At 50.0% G+C, this 15260-nt stretch overlaps 1 protein-coding gene across 1 annotated transcript in view; it reads right to left on the bottom strand.

The window, feature by feature from the left end:
• Window positions 1-14507, bottom strand: part of dclre1c (DNA cross-link repair 1C, PSO2 homolog (S. cerevisiae)) — a 31612-nt gene extending 17105 nt beyond the window's left edge. Inside the window, 4 exon segments of the mRNA XM_072470951.1 lie at window positions 3413-3472; window positions 5016-5100; window positions 11640-11691; window positions 14371-14507. Of these exon segments, the coding sequence (XP_072327052.1) occupies window positions 3413-3472; window positions 5016-5100; window positions 11640-11691; window positions 14371-14479 (306 nt within the window). The 5' untranslated portion in view covers window positions 14480-14507.
• Between the last annotated feature and the right edge of the window lie 753 nt (window positions 14508-15260).

The following is a 15260-nucleotide window of genomic DNA, read 5'->3' as shown; positions in this document are numbered from 1 at the left end:
GCAAACATGTGGACGGCACGGTAACACAGTGGCTAGCACTGTTGCTTTGCAGCGCCAGGTTCGATTCCAGGCTTGGGTCACTGTCTGTGCGGAGTCTGCACCTTTTCCCCGTGTCTGCGTGGGTTTCCTCCGGGTGCTCCGGTTTCCTCCCACAAGTCCCGAGAGACGCGCTGTTAGGTGAATTGGACATTCTGAATTCTCACTCTGTGTACTCGAACAGGCGCCGGAGTGTGGCGTCGAGGGGATTTTCACAGTAACTTCATTGCAGTGTTAATGTAAGCCTACTTGTGACAATAATAAAGATTACCTAATTAATGTGTTTAAGTTGTGAATTAGCTAATAGGTTTCTGTGATAAGGTTTACGGCTGGCGTGGATCGGATGGTGCTAACACCATGGATCCAATGCCCATTTGGGTCAGGGTGGATCTGGAACCTGCCTTCCTGCCCGACATACGGCAGAGATTGCTACCGTGGGTCAGATCTATCATTGGGCAGAGAACTGAAGGTCCATAGAACCCCTAGAGTGCAGAAGCAGGCCATTCGGCCCATCGAGTCCGCACCATCCCTCTGCAACAGCACCTAGGCCCACCCCACCCTATCCCCGTAACCCCACCTAACCTGCACACCCCTGGACACTAAGGGACAGTTTATCACGGCCAATCCACCTGACTCGCACATCTTTGGACTGTGGGAGGAAACCGGAGCAGCCGGAGGAAACCCACGCAGTCACGGGGAGAACGTGCAGACTCCGCACAGACAGTGGCCCAAGCCGGGAACTGAAGCAAGGATTCCACGTAACTAGGAAATATAACATCTACAACAGGTGTCTTCAAACACTTGGTTTCTGCTGAATGTACATTGTTAACAGTTTAGCACAATTTCAGTTACAGCGCACAGCTGCACCACTTTTGTTTGCTCTAAAAGAATAAAGCCACTTCTTACAGAAATACACACAATGGCTGTTTTTGCATAGAAGGAAGGGGGTGCAGGAAAGGTTGCATCTGCCACCGCTATAATCACCTTATGTCATGGTTAAGATTTCCATTCAAGATAAGTTATTGAAAACAATTTAAAGCAAAATATTCTAGCTAACACTTTGGGCCCTGGAAGACTTAAAAGCTTAACCGTTACAATATTACTCACATATGAGCCACATGGAATTAGAGCGCTTTGACACAGCTACATGGAAAAGCGATTGGGCTCTGGGTTGGGAATAGAGACAGAAGGGGCGAGAAGACAAATAACATCCCAAACTTCTGTTGATCAGTACAGTATTATCCAGTGACCCACTTGTGAAAGGCACTGTCCCAGGATCACCGATGTTAGTCAGGTTTAGGGTCAGGGTTAGTTATAGGGCAGCGTGGTGACTGTACCATTAAGGGCAATTTAGCAGACAAGGGTCTCTGTGACCAATCGGGACCCAAGTGTGGAATCACCCCATGGTGAGGGAGTCCTCTTAGCCAGGGAACACGTAGGGACTTTTGAGCTTGGGGCTGCTTTACATTTCCTACCAATAAATCCTCTTGTGCTTCCGTGAAAGTGCATCATTACAGGCAGAATTTTATAAACATTTTTCCCCAAAGTGTTGTCTTGGGCAGGAAAAGCGGAGGGCAGCTCGATAGCTGCCATGCCGGCATTTCCCGTCAAACTTTCAAGCACTTCGGGAAAAAAAACTGAAGGGGCTTCTGATGCGACCATCAATTCACTGAGAGACACGTTGAGAAGTAAACTTTTAAATCAGCTTACAACTGAGCCTGCCTGTGACCGGTACAACAATGAATGCGGCCCTGCAGGTCAGCTGCCTTTATACTTCCTGTAAGGGGTGGAGCCATGGGCGAGCTCGTACATGCCCCGACATATCCCCCAGTGGATGAAGCCATACAATGGCCCATAGGTGGAGCCCACAGGGTTAAACACATAACGTAACACGATACAGCAGTAACATGATATCACAGTGCACTGGTGAATTAACAGTAGTTCCATTCACCACAGCATCATGCTGGTGGGGCAGGCTCTGAATGAGCTCACCCTGCCAAAAACCTCGGCTCGTGACAGATCGCCAGATTTAGAAAAAAAAGGATTCCACCCACGAAGACAGCAAGCCCCCCCCACACACTAGCAATATTACCCCCCCCCCCCCCATTCCCCGCCAGCGGGCAGTACAGGGGCATGACCCCTCCCCGGGAGTTGGACATACCCCTGTGCCTGTTGGCGAGGACCGATCACCAGATTCCCCTTTGTCCAGACGTGTTGTAATCCTCGCCGCGATTGGGGGGAAGGTCCTAACGTGGGAGGATAACACAGATAGGTAGCCCAGAATTGGATGGTAATGGGATTCCCAATCTTTCATAGTGGGAGCCCCATTACATCATAGGCCGGGACAATGTCAATGCGAGATCCTGCATGTTGGGAACTCCCGTTAGTTTCTCCACACTCACTGGCTTACCCACCCACCGATAATGCGGGGGGGCGTGGGGAGAGAGAAGGGAGGGAGAATCCAATAATTGTGTTTTGGGGGGGTGGGGTGTGGGAGGGGGAAATTCCCATCATAATCTCTGCACGGTGGAATACTACGCCAATAACATCAATGACAAAATGCTATTTGGCGATGCATAACTAATGGTCACGTACCCACACTCAAGCGGGAGAGTGAGCACCTTCAGGAGAAAGTGGGGGCCCAGTGGGGAAACATTGTCATGAAAAACTGAATATATGGGCAGCATGGTGGCACAGTGGTTAGCACTACTGCCTCACTGTGTGGAGTTTGCACGGGTTTCCTCCCGGTGATCCGGTTTCCTTCTATAGTCCAAAGATGTACAGATTAGGTGGGGTTATGGAGTTGCGGGGTAAGGGTAGGAAACTGTGCCGAGGTGGGCTGCTCTTTCAGAGGGTAGATGCAGACTTAATGGGCTGAATGGCCTCCTTCTGCAATGTAGGGATTCTACGATTCTATACACCGGAATACAGGTCAAAATCTAAATGCTGTTTTGCTCAGGCACCAAATGTGCCAGGCTGTGGTTTCTGATTCCTTATGTGGCGAGTTCAAAGACACTGAGCAGAAGCCAGATCCTTTCCATCCATAGCAAACAGAAAGAAAACCTTATTTTCGCACGATCTCTCTCAATCTCAATTGACGAAAAGAATCAGATGTGCAACTTATCCTTTCAGACAGAGAATTTTGCACAGGGAGGGATTACCAAATTTAGAACAAAATGGAGATTTTCTTCACAAAGTTTTCATAACTAGACTTTGTGGGGGGAGTCAAATGTTACATTTTTAACTTTTCAATGTCTTAAAATGTATATTTTCCATATAAACATTTTAAAAATCACATTTGGCCCATATTCACAACTAGCAGCATCATTTCCAGTCTTCCTTTTAACAGAGTTAGAGAGAGAACTTGTGCATCTACCTCACCAGTTGCCTCATCGACCAAGGAAATCTGCGTTGGAGTTTCAACTTCAATAGCAATCTGTACAAAACAAACATTGACTGTACTTATTTTCCTGAAATAACACAAACTGAATCCTACCTCAATAAAAAACAAACGTGTCTGCTATTCTTTAAAATGAGTGGTTACCCGATATTAAATATACGCCAAACTCCAGGGCCACTCAATGCAAATGTTAAAGGCGCCACGCTCCCCTTCTACACCTCAAGAGATCGAGGTTCAAATACAGCCCACAAGAACAGAATGAAAAGCTCCTTTCTTTCTCTGCCTTAGACCTACAAGAACGCAATGCAAAATAACCATGGGCACTCATTTACTCCGCTTGGAACGGACATGTACCCGAAGCACAACGTTGACCCTCACTCAGCGCCAATTGGGAATCTCTCAGATTGAGGCGAGAGAAGAGAGGGAATGGGAAGCATGATAATCACAAAAGGGAATTTCTTTTGCCGCATTGGGCATATTATTTAGCAGCACAAAGTGTCTGCTCACTTCAGTGCGAGAAGAAAACCGATTAGTCACTTCTATTGCTCAAATATCACTCACGGCGGTTGGAGATATATTTACGGGACATTCTCGACAAGTGCACAAGAGATACCCAGCGCACAATTCTTCCTTCGAAGGTCAAAGTCACGTGGCGAGGTGGGGACGGGGAGTGTTTGCCGCTGCAGAGGGTGCTGGGAAACCATGCCATAACTTCCGTCCTCGGCACAATTAATTATGCATCCGGGGATTTTGTGCCATCTGCCATGGTGGGGTGTGCCTCAAGGAGTGTGTCCCGCGTCATACCCAGGTGTCATATTTCAAAGGCGCCCGATATCACTGACCCATCAAATTTAAGAAGATGGACCTCCTCAAAGGCAGTGAAGCTGAAAGATCCACACGATAGCTGCACCCCCCTCCCACTGCTGTGGTGTTCCAGATCCAGGGCACTGGCGGTTTCCATCCTGAATTCCGGAGGCAGCCCCAGGCCCCATTCAGGTAAATCCTGACTTTTGCACACCACGTTGGTCCAGATGTATTCCGAACTGGACTGTTTTTCCGCTGGCGGTGCAGAGAATCAGGTGTGGGGGGGGGGGGTTGAAGATACCATCCCATCAGTGAGATGCAAATGAGTTTGACCTAGCCTCCCACGGGATTCCCGATCTGCTATGACACAGCATCAGAAGATCTCGCTGCAAGTTACGCATCCCGCCAGTGGAGTCTTGGGAGAATTCCATCACCCCGTTCAGCATGGTTCCTCCTGACTAGGAGGTCGGTGCCAAGCCAGTATCAGCTGAAATGTACTACGGGGCACAACAACCAGCCTGAACATCTCAGGTTAGGGAGGAAAGTTTTGGAGAAACAGCCAGAATTCTCTCCGATGACCCCTGGCCAATGTTTCTTCCTGGACATGTGTCTGCTGCGAGGACAGAAGCAGGCTTAACGATGATGGACACTTCAATCAAATAGCCTACTACAGTCTAACATCATACAAAGAACATGTGTTTGTTAAGTGGGATCAATACTCCTAAGTCAGCACCTTCAGCAGGAGACACAAACAATTTAAACATGAGGAACTTACAATATAATTCTCCCAGAATTTATATTTGTTACTTGTTAGCAGAATCTCCTTTGTGACTGGGGAACAATAAAGCTTCAGCTTCAAGCTGTAAAGAAGAAAAATAATAGTTCAGCATTATAAAACAGGGCAATAGCAAATACCGACAAGGCTTGTCTCAGTGATATCGGGTACACAGCATATCAGAGCCTGAATGAGTCCTTCCCCAATAATCACCAAGGTTCACTGTCCGCTGGAACGGGCTGGATAGCCTAGGGAACGCTGGCCAGCGTTCCGCTTTCAAATCCATGGGTACAGCATTCAATCGCACTCCCACCTCTCTCATCCAATCTGACAGGTGATTCAATAAGGGATGAATCCCAATCTGCAGCACTCAGCTATTCACAGAGCCTAAGGGAGAGCGACTATAATTACATTTTAGCAGAGGGATTATCAACAGCGGTGAATCTTCATTTTGTTATTCACAGTTGATTGCGGAAAGGTCATTAGGAACGGTTAGTTCAGTCTGCTCTGAAAACCAACATAAACACCACACGGACTATTAATAGTCCAGCACTGCACCTGCAAAATGCCAGTTAATAATTCAACACAACAGTTCAATGACACACGTGAGCACTTTGCTCTACGGACTAGAACTACTATCTAATTCAAAAGAAATTTCACAGCCGAGCATTTCCTGATTTTGATTGTACCTCCCTCACATTTGAAGAGAGCTCTTCGAGCCGCCTCCGCCACTCAATATGATCAGAGCTGATTTTGGGTTTCATCTCCATTTTCTTGCCCACTCCCCCACATCCCTCAATTTTAAAAAAATGAAGTTTAGAGTACCCAATTCTTTTTCTATCCATATAATAGGCAATTTAGCGTGGCCAATCCACCTAGCCTGCTCATCTTTGGGATTGCGGGGGTGAGACCCACACAGACACGGGGAGAATGTGCAAACTCCACACGGGGCTAGGATCGAACCTGGGACCTCGGCGCCATGAGGCAGCAGGGCGAACCACTGCCCGCCCTTTCCCATATCCCTCAATTACCTGAGACACCAAACATCTGTCTGCCCCAACCTTAAATATACGCAACAATGTAAAGAATTCCAAAGATTCACAACCCTTTGAGTGAAGAAATTTCTCATCTCAGTCCTAAATGATCGGCCTCCTCCTGAAACCGTGCCCGTGTTTTAGATTTGCCGACGCATGGAAACAATTCCTCAGTGTCCATCCTATCAAATGTCTTCAGAACCTGGTAGGTTTAAATGAGATCGCCCCTCATTCTTTTAAATTCCGGAAACTATAAACCAATTTACTCAGCCTCTCATCATAGAATACCCTCATCCCTGGGAACAATCTAGTAAAACCTTCGCTGTACCGTCCCCCAACTTGAGCATATCCTTTCTTCAACGTGTAGACCAAAACTGCGCACAGTATTCCAGATGTGGTCTCACCAAAACCATGCACAATTGTAGCAAAACCGCTTTATTCTTGTACTCCAATCCCCTGGTAATAAAGTTCACCGCCCCATTTGACTACCTAATTGTTGCACCAACACACCAACTTCATGTCCCTTGTAGCAGCGCACACAAGTTTCTTTGAACATCAACACTTAAGCTTCTCATCTTATAAGAATAATAAATGCAGAATATTTTTTATGACCAACGTGAATAACTTCACATTTCCCTACATTATAATCTTGCTGCTCGCTCACCTAACCTGTCTATATCTCGGCCGTCTCCGTGTGTCTTCCCCACTGCTTTCCATTCCACCTAGTTTGGTACCATCAGGAAAAGATATATTACCAAATAGTAACAGGATGGTAGGGCAGGCAATAAGCAAAGAAATAACGGATGCATGTAGAAATGGTACAGCGGTTATCATGGGAGATTTTAATCTACATGTCGATTGGTTTAACCAGGTTGGTAAAGGCAGCCTTGAGGAGGAGTTTATAGAATGTGTCCGGGATAATTTCCTGGAACAGTATGTAATGGAACCTACAAGGGAACAAGCGGTCCTAGATCTGGTCCTGTGTAATGAGGCAGGATTGATTAGGAGCGACCACAATATGGTGGAATTTAAAATACAGTTGGAGGATGACAAGGTAAAATCAAACACTTGTGTTTTGTGCTTAAACAAAGGCGATTACAGTGGGATGAGAGAAGAACTAGCTAAGGTAGACTGGGAGCGAAGACTTTGAAGCAGTTGAGGAACAGTGGAGAACCTTCCGAGCGATCTTTCACAGTGTTCAGAAAAGGTTCATACCGACAAAAAAGAAAGACGGTAGAAAGGGGAAAAATCGACTGTGGATATCTAAGGAGGTGAGGGAGAGTATCAAATTGAAGGAAAAAACATACAAAGTGGCAAAAATTAGTGGGAGACTAGAGGACTGGGAAGTCTTTAGGGGACAACAGAAAGCTACTAAAAAAGCCATAAAGAAGAGTAAGGTAGACTATGAAAGTAAACTGGCTCAGAACATAAAAGCAGATAGTAAAAGCTTCTACAAATATATAAGACAAAAAAGAGTGGCTAAGGTAAATATTGGTCCTTTGGAAGATGAGAAGGGAGATTTAATAATAGGAGACGGGGAAATGGCTGAGGAGCTGAACAGGTTTTTTGGGTCAGTCTTCACAGTGGAAGACACAAATAACATGCCAGTGACTGATGGAAATAAAGATATGATAGGTGAGGACCTTGAGATGATTGTAATCACGAAGGAGGCAGTATTGGGCAAGCTAATGGGGCTAAAGGTAGACAGGTCTCCTGGCCCTGATGGGATGCATCCCAGAGTGTTAAAAGAGATGGCTAGGGAAATTGTAAACGCACTAGTGATAATTTATCAAAATTCACTAGACTCTGGGGTGGTCCCAGAGGATTGGAAAGTAGCAAACGTGACACCACTGTTTAAAAAAGGAGGTCGGCTGAAAGCGGGTAATTATAGGCCGGTAAGCTTAACTTCGGTTGTAGGGAAAATGCTAGAATCTATCATTAAGGAGGAAATAGCGGGGCACCTGGAGGGAAATTGTCCCATTGGGCAGACGCAGCATGGGTTCATAAAGGGTAGGTCGAGTCTGATTAATTTGGTAGAATTTTTTGAGGACATTACCAGTGCAGTAGATAACGGGGAGCCAATGGATGTGGTATATCTGGATTTCCAGGAAGCTTTTGACAAGGTGCCACACAAAAGGTTGCTGCATAAACTAAAGATGCATGGCATTGAGGGTAAAGTGGTAGCATGGGTAGAGGATTGGTTAACTAACAGAAAGCAGAGAGTGGGGATAAATGGGTGTTTCTCTGGTTGGCAACCTGTTAACTAGTGGGGTCCCTCAAGGATCAGTGTTGGGCCCGCAGTTGTTCACAATTTACATAGATGATTTGGAGTTGGGGACCAAGTGCAATGTGTCAAAGTTTGCAGACGACACTAAGATGAGTGGTAAAGCAAAAAGTGCAGAGGATATCGGAAGTCTGCAGAAGGATTTGGATAGGTTAGGTGAATGGGCTAGGGTCTGGCAGATGGAATTCAATGTTGCCAAGTGTGAGGCTATCCATTTTGGGAGGAATAACAGCAGAATGGATTATTATTTAAACGGTAAGATGTTAAAACATGCTGCTGTGCAGAGGGACCTGGGTGTGCTGGTGCACGAGTCGCAAAACGTTGGTGTGCAGGTGCAACAGGTGATTAAGAAGGCTAATCGAGTTTTGTCTTTCATTGCTAGAGGGATGGAGTTTAAGACTAGTGAGGTTATGCTGCAATTGTATAAGGTGTTGGTGAGGCCACATCTGGAGTATTGTGTGCAGTTTTGGTCTCCTTACCTGAGAAAGGACATATTGGCACTGGAGGGAGTGCAGAGGAGATTCACTAGGTTGATCCCAGAGTTGAGGGGATTAGATTATGACGAGAGGTTGAGTAGACTGGGACTGTACTCATTGGAGTTTAGAAGGATGCGGGGGGATCTTATTGAAACATATAAAATTATGAAGGGAATAGATAGGATAGATGCGGGCAGGTTGTTTCCACTGGTCGGGGAAAGCAGAACTATGGGGCATAGCCTCAAAATAAGGGGAAGTAGATTTAGGACTGAGTTTAGGAGGAACTTCTTCACCCAAAGGGTTGTGAATCTTTGGAATTCCTTGCCCAATGAAGCAGTTGAGGCTCCTTATTTAAACGTTTTTAAGAAAAAGATAGATACCTTCCTAAAGAATAAAGGGATTCGGGGATATGGTGTACGGGCCGGAGAGTGGAGCTGAGTCCACAAAGATCAGCCATGATCTCATTGAATGGCGGAGCAGACTCGAGGGGCCAGATGGCCTGCTCCTGTTCCTAGTTCTTATGTACTCTGTCTCTTCATCCAAGTTATTAATATAGATGGTAAATAGCTGACTCTTTGTCAAAGTAATCCAGACTGGAAACGTTAGCTCCTTTCTCGCTCCACAGCTGCTGTCAGACCTGCTGAGATTGTCCATTATTTTCTGTTTTTGTTTCAGATTCCAGCATCCGCAGTAATTTGCTTTTATTTCCATTGTATTATGATGGCTTCCACCATCCAAACTAGGCGGAGTGAATCTCAAAGTGTCAAACTAAAACACTGAATGATTGGAATCAATACAGAGCTTTGAACTTGAGGAAATCATTTTTGCTTTTAAAACCAGCAAGAGGTTGCCTGGAGACAGAGGGCGCGATCTTCCAGCCTCGTTACGTGGCGAGAAACCAATTATCACCACTTAAGCCCCATTTCCATACAATTAACGAGAGCCACCCATGATCCAATGGCCTCCCCAGCAAGTGGTCACGCTGGCACCGATTCATACTCCTTTTGAAAATGTGAACCTGGCGGAAGGTCTTCTGTGGGTCACATGGTAGCACAGTGGTTAGCACTGTGGTTCACAGCACCAGGGTCCCAGGTTCGATTCCCGGCTTGGGACACTGACTGCGGAGTCTGCACGTTCTCCCCGTGTCTGCGCGGGTTTCCTCCGGGTGCTCCGGTTTTCCTCCCACAAGTCCCGAAAGACGTGCTTTTAGGTAATTTCTCCCTCAGTGTACCTGAACATGTGCCGGAATGTGGCGACTAGGGGCTTTTCACAGTAAATTCATTGCAGAGGTCATGTAAGCCTACTTGTGACAATAATAAACATCATGTGGGGAGCCGAGATGGTGAGTAGCCTTCTTTGCTCACAGGCAAAGAGTCCGGGGGCCCTGGACTTGCCGTCCCAGGTGAGGGTGGTGGACAGGCGGCATCGGTGAGGGTCTGGCAAGCCCAGAGGGCCAGAGAGGACGGCATACTCGCCCGATTCACCTAGGACATGCCGTGGTCGGTCATCGTAACCTTACCCACCCCCCACTCCCATTTCCCACCCTCCCAGGGTCTGTGTCACATCACTCCAGCGTGTTGGCACTGTCAGCGGGTCAATGTCAAGGGCAGGGGGGTGATGGTAACCTACAGAGAAGCTGGGCGCTGGTGCTCAATCTATGCCATAGGCTGACCCCTGTCTGTCTGCTGAGTGCTTGCTTACATCCATCACCTCGGCCACACCGGTCACCTCCACAGCCCGCTCCTCGAAGGAGCTGAGGATTCTCAAGTCCGGCACCCCACCGCCAGTCTGGGCCCTCTCCCGCCGACTGTGGGAGAGCTTTTCCTGAGGGGGCAGAGGGGGCATCGTTAGCCACATGCGTGGTTCAAAGTTCGGGTGGAGGAAGGGTTGAAGGGGGAGGGGAGTGGAAGGAGGGTTGGGGGTCACCTGGGGGGTTGGTGTCAACTCACTCATGCTGCCCGGTGTACGTCTTTGAGCTTCTTTCAGCGCTGCAGACCAGTCTTCCTGGTCACACTCCGTGAACTGATTGCTGCCGCCACCCCATCCCAGGCAGCACTGGCTGCCTTGTGGCTCACCCTCTGGGACCCTCAGAGGAACAGGACATCCCCCCTGGCCTCCACCACATCTAGGATCAGTGTCCCAGAATCTTGGGGACGGTCTCCTGGGCGCCATTGTTGTGAGCTGGCGGGGTGGGCTGAGCAAGTGCAGCTTAAGTAATGCTCGACCCTGTTAGCGGGGAGCTGGCGAGCACGATCCCTGCGCATCAGCTGACGAGCCTTCATTTGGGGCGAGAAGCCTGGGAGGCCTCGTTAAGTGGACCAATTAGCGTTGAATAGCATTACCGACCTTGCTGGGCCGAGCTCCGGGAAACTCGCAGCAATTCCTGCTCGCTAGCACACTTAGAAATTTGTCCGGAGAATCGCACCTGGGACCCTGGTGCTCTGAACCAACATTGCTAACCTTTGCTTTACCAACCCTTCACTTCAACTAAAGCAGCAACTTCATCCAAGAAACTACAGGCCAAAAGAGGGCAAGATATTTACAAGCTGTAACAGTATATTATCTTTATCTTCTCTTTACGCGAGTGTGTGGGAGATGAGTGAGTGAAACACTGTGTTATATTTGAGGCAAGGTGGAACATGTTACTGCAGGATCTAGCACTGGAACATGTGGATTGTTCAACTCTGTAAATACAATTAAATACAAACAATACAATTCTTCAGAGGGAGGCATAACTGAAATACACAAGATATATAATCGATCAAAACATAAGGGGGGGGGATAGAAATTCCTGAAAAGATCTCTAGGAAAATCAAAGGGGGAGCAGTACCTGCATTCCAGTCGTCTTTTCAAGGCGGGAGCTCTTAATCCTTTCATGTGATCTGAAAAATAGTTGCAAATCCAACCATTCAGCAATCCCTTCGACAAACTGAAAGCTTGAGGACATTATAAGAATAATCTTTATTATTGTCACAAGTAGGTTTACATTAACACTGCAATGAAGTTACTGTCAAAATGGAGTCCTTTGTGGTAAAAGAAATTTGTAAATTATCTTTATTGTTCCCCCTGTTCCACTCATCACAGATATTTTGAAAATGATGACCTCTAAAATGTTTCCTCCAGGTTGCAATTCATCGGTGTTGCAACAGAATGAATGTTTCTGTAAGTGATTTGTTAAAGAGTCAGTCGCACTAGCATTTCATTCAGGTAGCGACTCACCTCCAGACTCCCAAAGCTGGCGTTAGTAGTTTCAAAAATCACTCATTTAAATGTGACGATCATTTTGCAGTTTGATTAGTATGTTCTTAAGCATTTTCTGGTAAAATTGATGGAAGCTATTTTAATAAAAACTAAGCAAATGAGACAGATTTGTTAAGTTTTAATTGTGAGGTGATGAAAGAATAAGAAACAATTAATAGATTTGTTAGAAAGGCTGGAAATGTTTTTTGGAACACAACACGAAACTATAAACATTTGTTTTTGTGAAATAAATTTAGAGTAACCAATTCATTTTTTCCCCAATTAATGGGCAAGTTAGCCGGCAATCTACCTACTCTGCACATCTTTGTGCTGTGGGGGTGAAACCCACGAAGACACGGGGAGAATGTGCAAACTCCACACGGACAGTGACCCGGGGCCGGGATCGAACCCGGGTCCTCAGCGCCTGAGGCAGCAGTGCTAACCCACTGCGCCACCGTGCCGCCCCCTGATTTAGGTGTTTACTGTAAGCGGTTGTCTTATTGCTTCAGTTGGCGAAGTGTCAGAGAGGGAGATGTAATTTTCAGTGGATTGACAGTGAAAGATTATTTTCCCTGGCTGGTGAACTGCTAACAGCGACCCGGGGCCGGGATCGAACCTGGGTCCTCAGCGCAAATGGCCTTTTCAACCTCATGTCGGCTAGGATTGTGCTGAGGTGGAGTTAGGCAGCATGTTGGGGAACATGGTTGAGGACACTCTTTTCGAGATCCTCAAAATGCTCCTTCCAATCAACACTCACTGCCTCTCTGACATTGAGAAGCCCCATTCTATGCTGCACTCTCAGTAGGATAGGTCCTTGGGGGTTTAATGGCCCTGATTGAGTTGAAGAATCCACATGTCGTGGCTGCTGGTGGGTAGCTGTATTTGCTATGCTCTTTCCACCCACCATCTATTCTTTAGGTCACAGATTCATTGTTGGACCTCTGCCTTCATCTGTCTGTAGACCTCTGCTTTTCAGTCCCCCGAACTTCGGTGGTGCTACCAGTTCTGGAAGGCCTTGTGCTTGTGATTCAGTAACTCCTGGATCTCCTATTCATTCTTGTCAAACCAGTCTTAGATATTTCCTGCTGGAGAAATGGTATATCCTTGGAGGTGCTGATTATGGCAGGTTGAAGAGAAGTCCAGACACCGTGGACATTCTGTGGTCCCTGTTCGCTGAGCATCACCAGGTTGCTTGTGAGGCACTGTCTGAGTAGGTCTTTCCTCACAAAGTCCTCCCGTCCAGCGACATTGCTGTTCCTGCTGCAGCTTTTAGCCCCAATTTGGTCGGTCGAGCAGTTGACAGCTCCTGTCGTAGCACGGGTGGTGCGAACATAGATTAGAGTGCCGAAGGAGGCCGTTGCGCCCATCGAATCTGCACCGTTCCTCTCTGAAAGAGCACCCTCCCTAGGCCCAGTCCTCCCCTCTATCCCCGTACCTGCGCCTAACCAAGGGACACGAGGGGCAATTTAGCACAGCCAGTCCACCTAACCTGCACATCTTTGGACTGTGGGAGGAAACCGGAGCACCCGGGGGAAACGTGCAGACTCCGCACAGACAGTGACCCGAGGCCGGAATTGAAGCCAGGACAAAAAGGGTGTTTGTTACGATCAGACCATGTTCTAGACACTGGTCATTCAGTACCTGTAACATAGGCTTTGCAGCGGAGAAAGTCTGTGATGCAGGAATTCGATTGAAATTGGATATTTCGCGATTGATGTTGTGTGCTAACAAAATAGAACACACAACTTTAATGCTGAAATTGTTGTAATGCTCAACTCAGCCCCAACCTCAGTAATTGATCCCAGACATTGCTGCTGCTGCTAATGGAAAATAAAGTTGATATTAAGTCGTGGGTACCCACAAACCGGAGGAGACCGAGAGAGTTCTCAGGGAGGAGGGGTCCGGGAGGGTAGGGGGGGGGTCCGGGAGGGTAGGGGGGGGGGGGTCCGGGAGGGGAGGGGGGGGTCCGGGAGGGGGGGGGGGGGTCCGGGAGAGGGGGGGGGGACCGGGAGGGGGGGGGGGGTCCGGGAGGGGGGGGAGGGGGGTCCGGGGGAGAGGGGTCCGGGGGAGGGGGGTCGGGAGAGGTGGGGGGTCCGGGAGGGGGGGGGGGGTCCGGGAGGAGGGGGGGGGGGGTCCGGGAGGAGGGGGGGGGGGGTCCGGGAGAGGGGGGGGGGTCCGGGAGAGGGGTCCGGGAGGGGGGTCCGGGAGGGGGGGGGGGGGTCCGGGAGAGGGGGGGTCCGGGAGAGGGGGGGGGGGGGGGGGTCCGGGAGGGGGGGGGGGGGTGGGTCCGGGGCCGCTGTTTCCGGGCAGCTGGTTCCCACCTTTGTGGCAGTGAGACAGGAAGAGCGCCCGGGCCCGCAGGTTCTCCCGGTCAAACCTGTCGATGGAGGCGCCGGGATATTCCCGCATCCGCCCCTGGAAGGAGCTCATTCCGCGCCCCGCCCGCCGCACCGACACGGACCGGCCTGGAGTCGACACGCCCCCGCCCCTGGTCCCGCCCCCGGGTCCCGCCCCGCAAGCCCCGCCCCCCGGGTCCCGCAGCCCCGCCCCCGGGTCCCGCCCCGCAAGCCCCGCCCCCCGGGTCCCGCAGCCCCGCCCCCCCCGGCCCGCAGCCCCGCCCCCGGCCCGCAGCCCCGCCCGCCGCACCGACACGGACCGGCCTGGAGTGGACACGCCCCCGCCCCGCAGCCCCGCCCCCGGGTCCCGCCCCCGCAAGCCCCGCCCCCCCGCCCCGAAAGGCCCGCCCCCGGGCCCCGCTGCTCCCGCCCCGCAAGCCCCGCCCCCCGGGTCCCGCAGCTCCGCCTCGCTGGTCCCGCCCCCCCCCCGGCCCGCAGCCCCGCCCCCGGCCCGCAGCCCCGCCCCCGGCCCGGCCAGTCCCTTCCCGGCCCCACAATGCTCTGACTGACACCCCGGCCCCCGCGGGCCCCGCCTTTCGGCCCCGCCCCCTAGCTTTATGGCCCCGCCCGTTCCGGCCCGGCCCATGCTCTGACTGACGTCCCGCCGGACCAATCAGAGCTCGGCCCCAGCGGGCCAATAACAGAGCCCGCCCGTCAACACCACCAATCAGAACAGTGCGGGGGCGGGGCCTTGACCCGGAGGGTCAATCAGAGCACCGGGCCCGGGGGGCGGGGCTGCAGTGACTCTCTCCTGCCCCCGGGGGCAGTGTTGTCTCTGTCGCCCGGGAAAGGGGAGGAGTTTCCAGTCCAGTCGG

Source organism: Scyliorhinus torazame, chromosome 13, assembly GCF_047496885.1.
Source record: "Scyliorhinus torazame isolate Kashiwa2021f chromosome 13, sScyTor2.1, whole genome shotgun sequence".
In the NCBI taxonomy this organism is placed as follows: domain Eukaryota; kingdom Metazoa; phylum Chordata; class Chondrichthyes; order Carcharhiniformes; family Scyliorhinidae; genus Scyliorhinus; species Scyliorhinus torazame.
The sequence above is the reverse complement of the archived record's forward strand: the minus strand, read 5'-3'. Positions and strand labels throughout refer to the sequence as shown.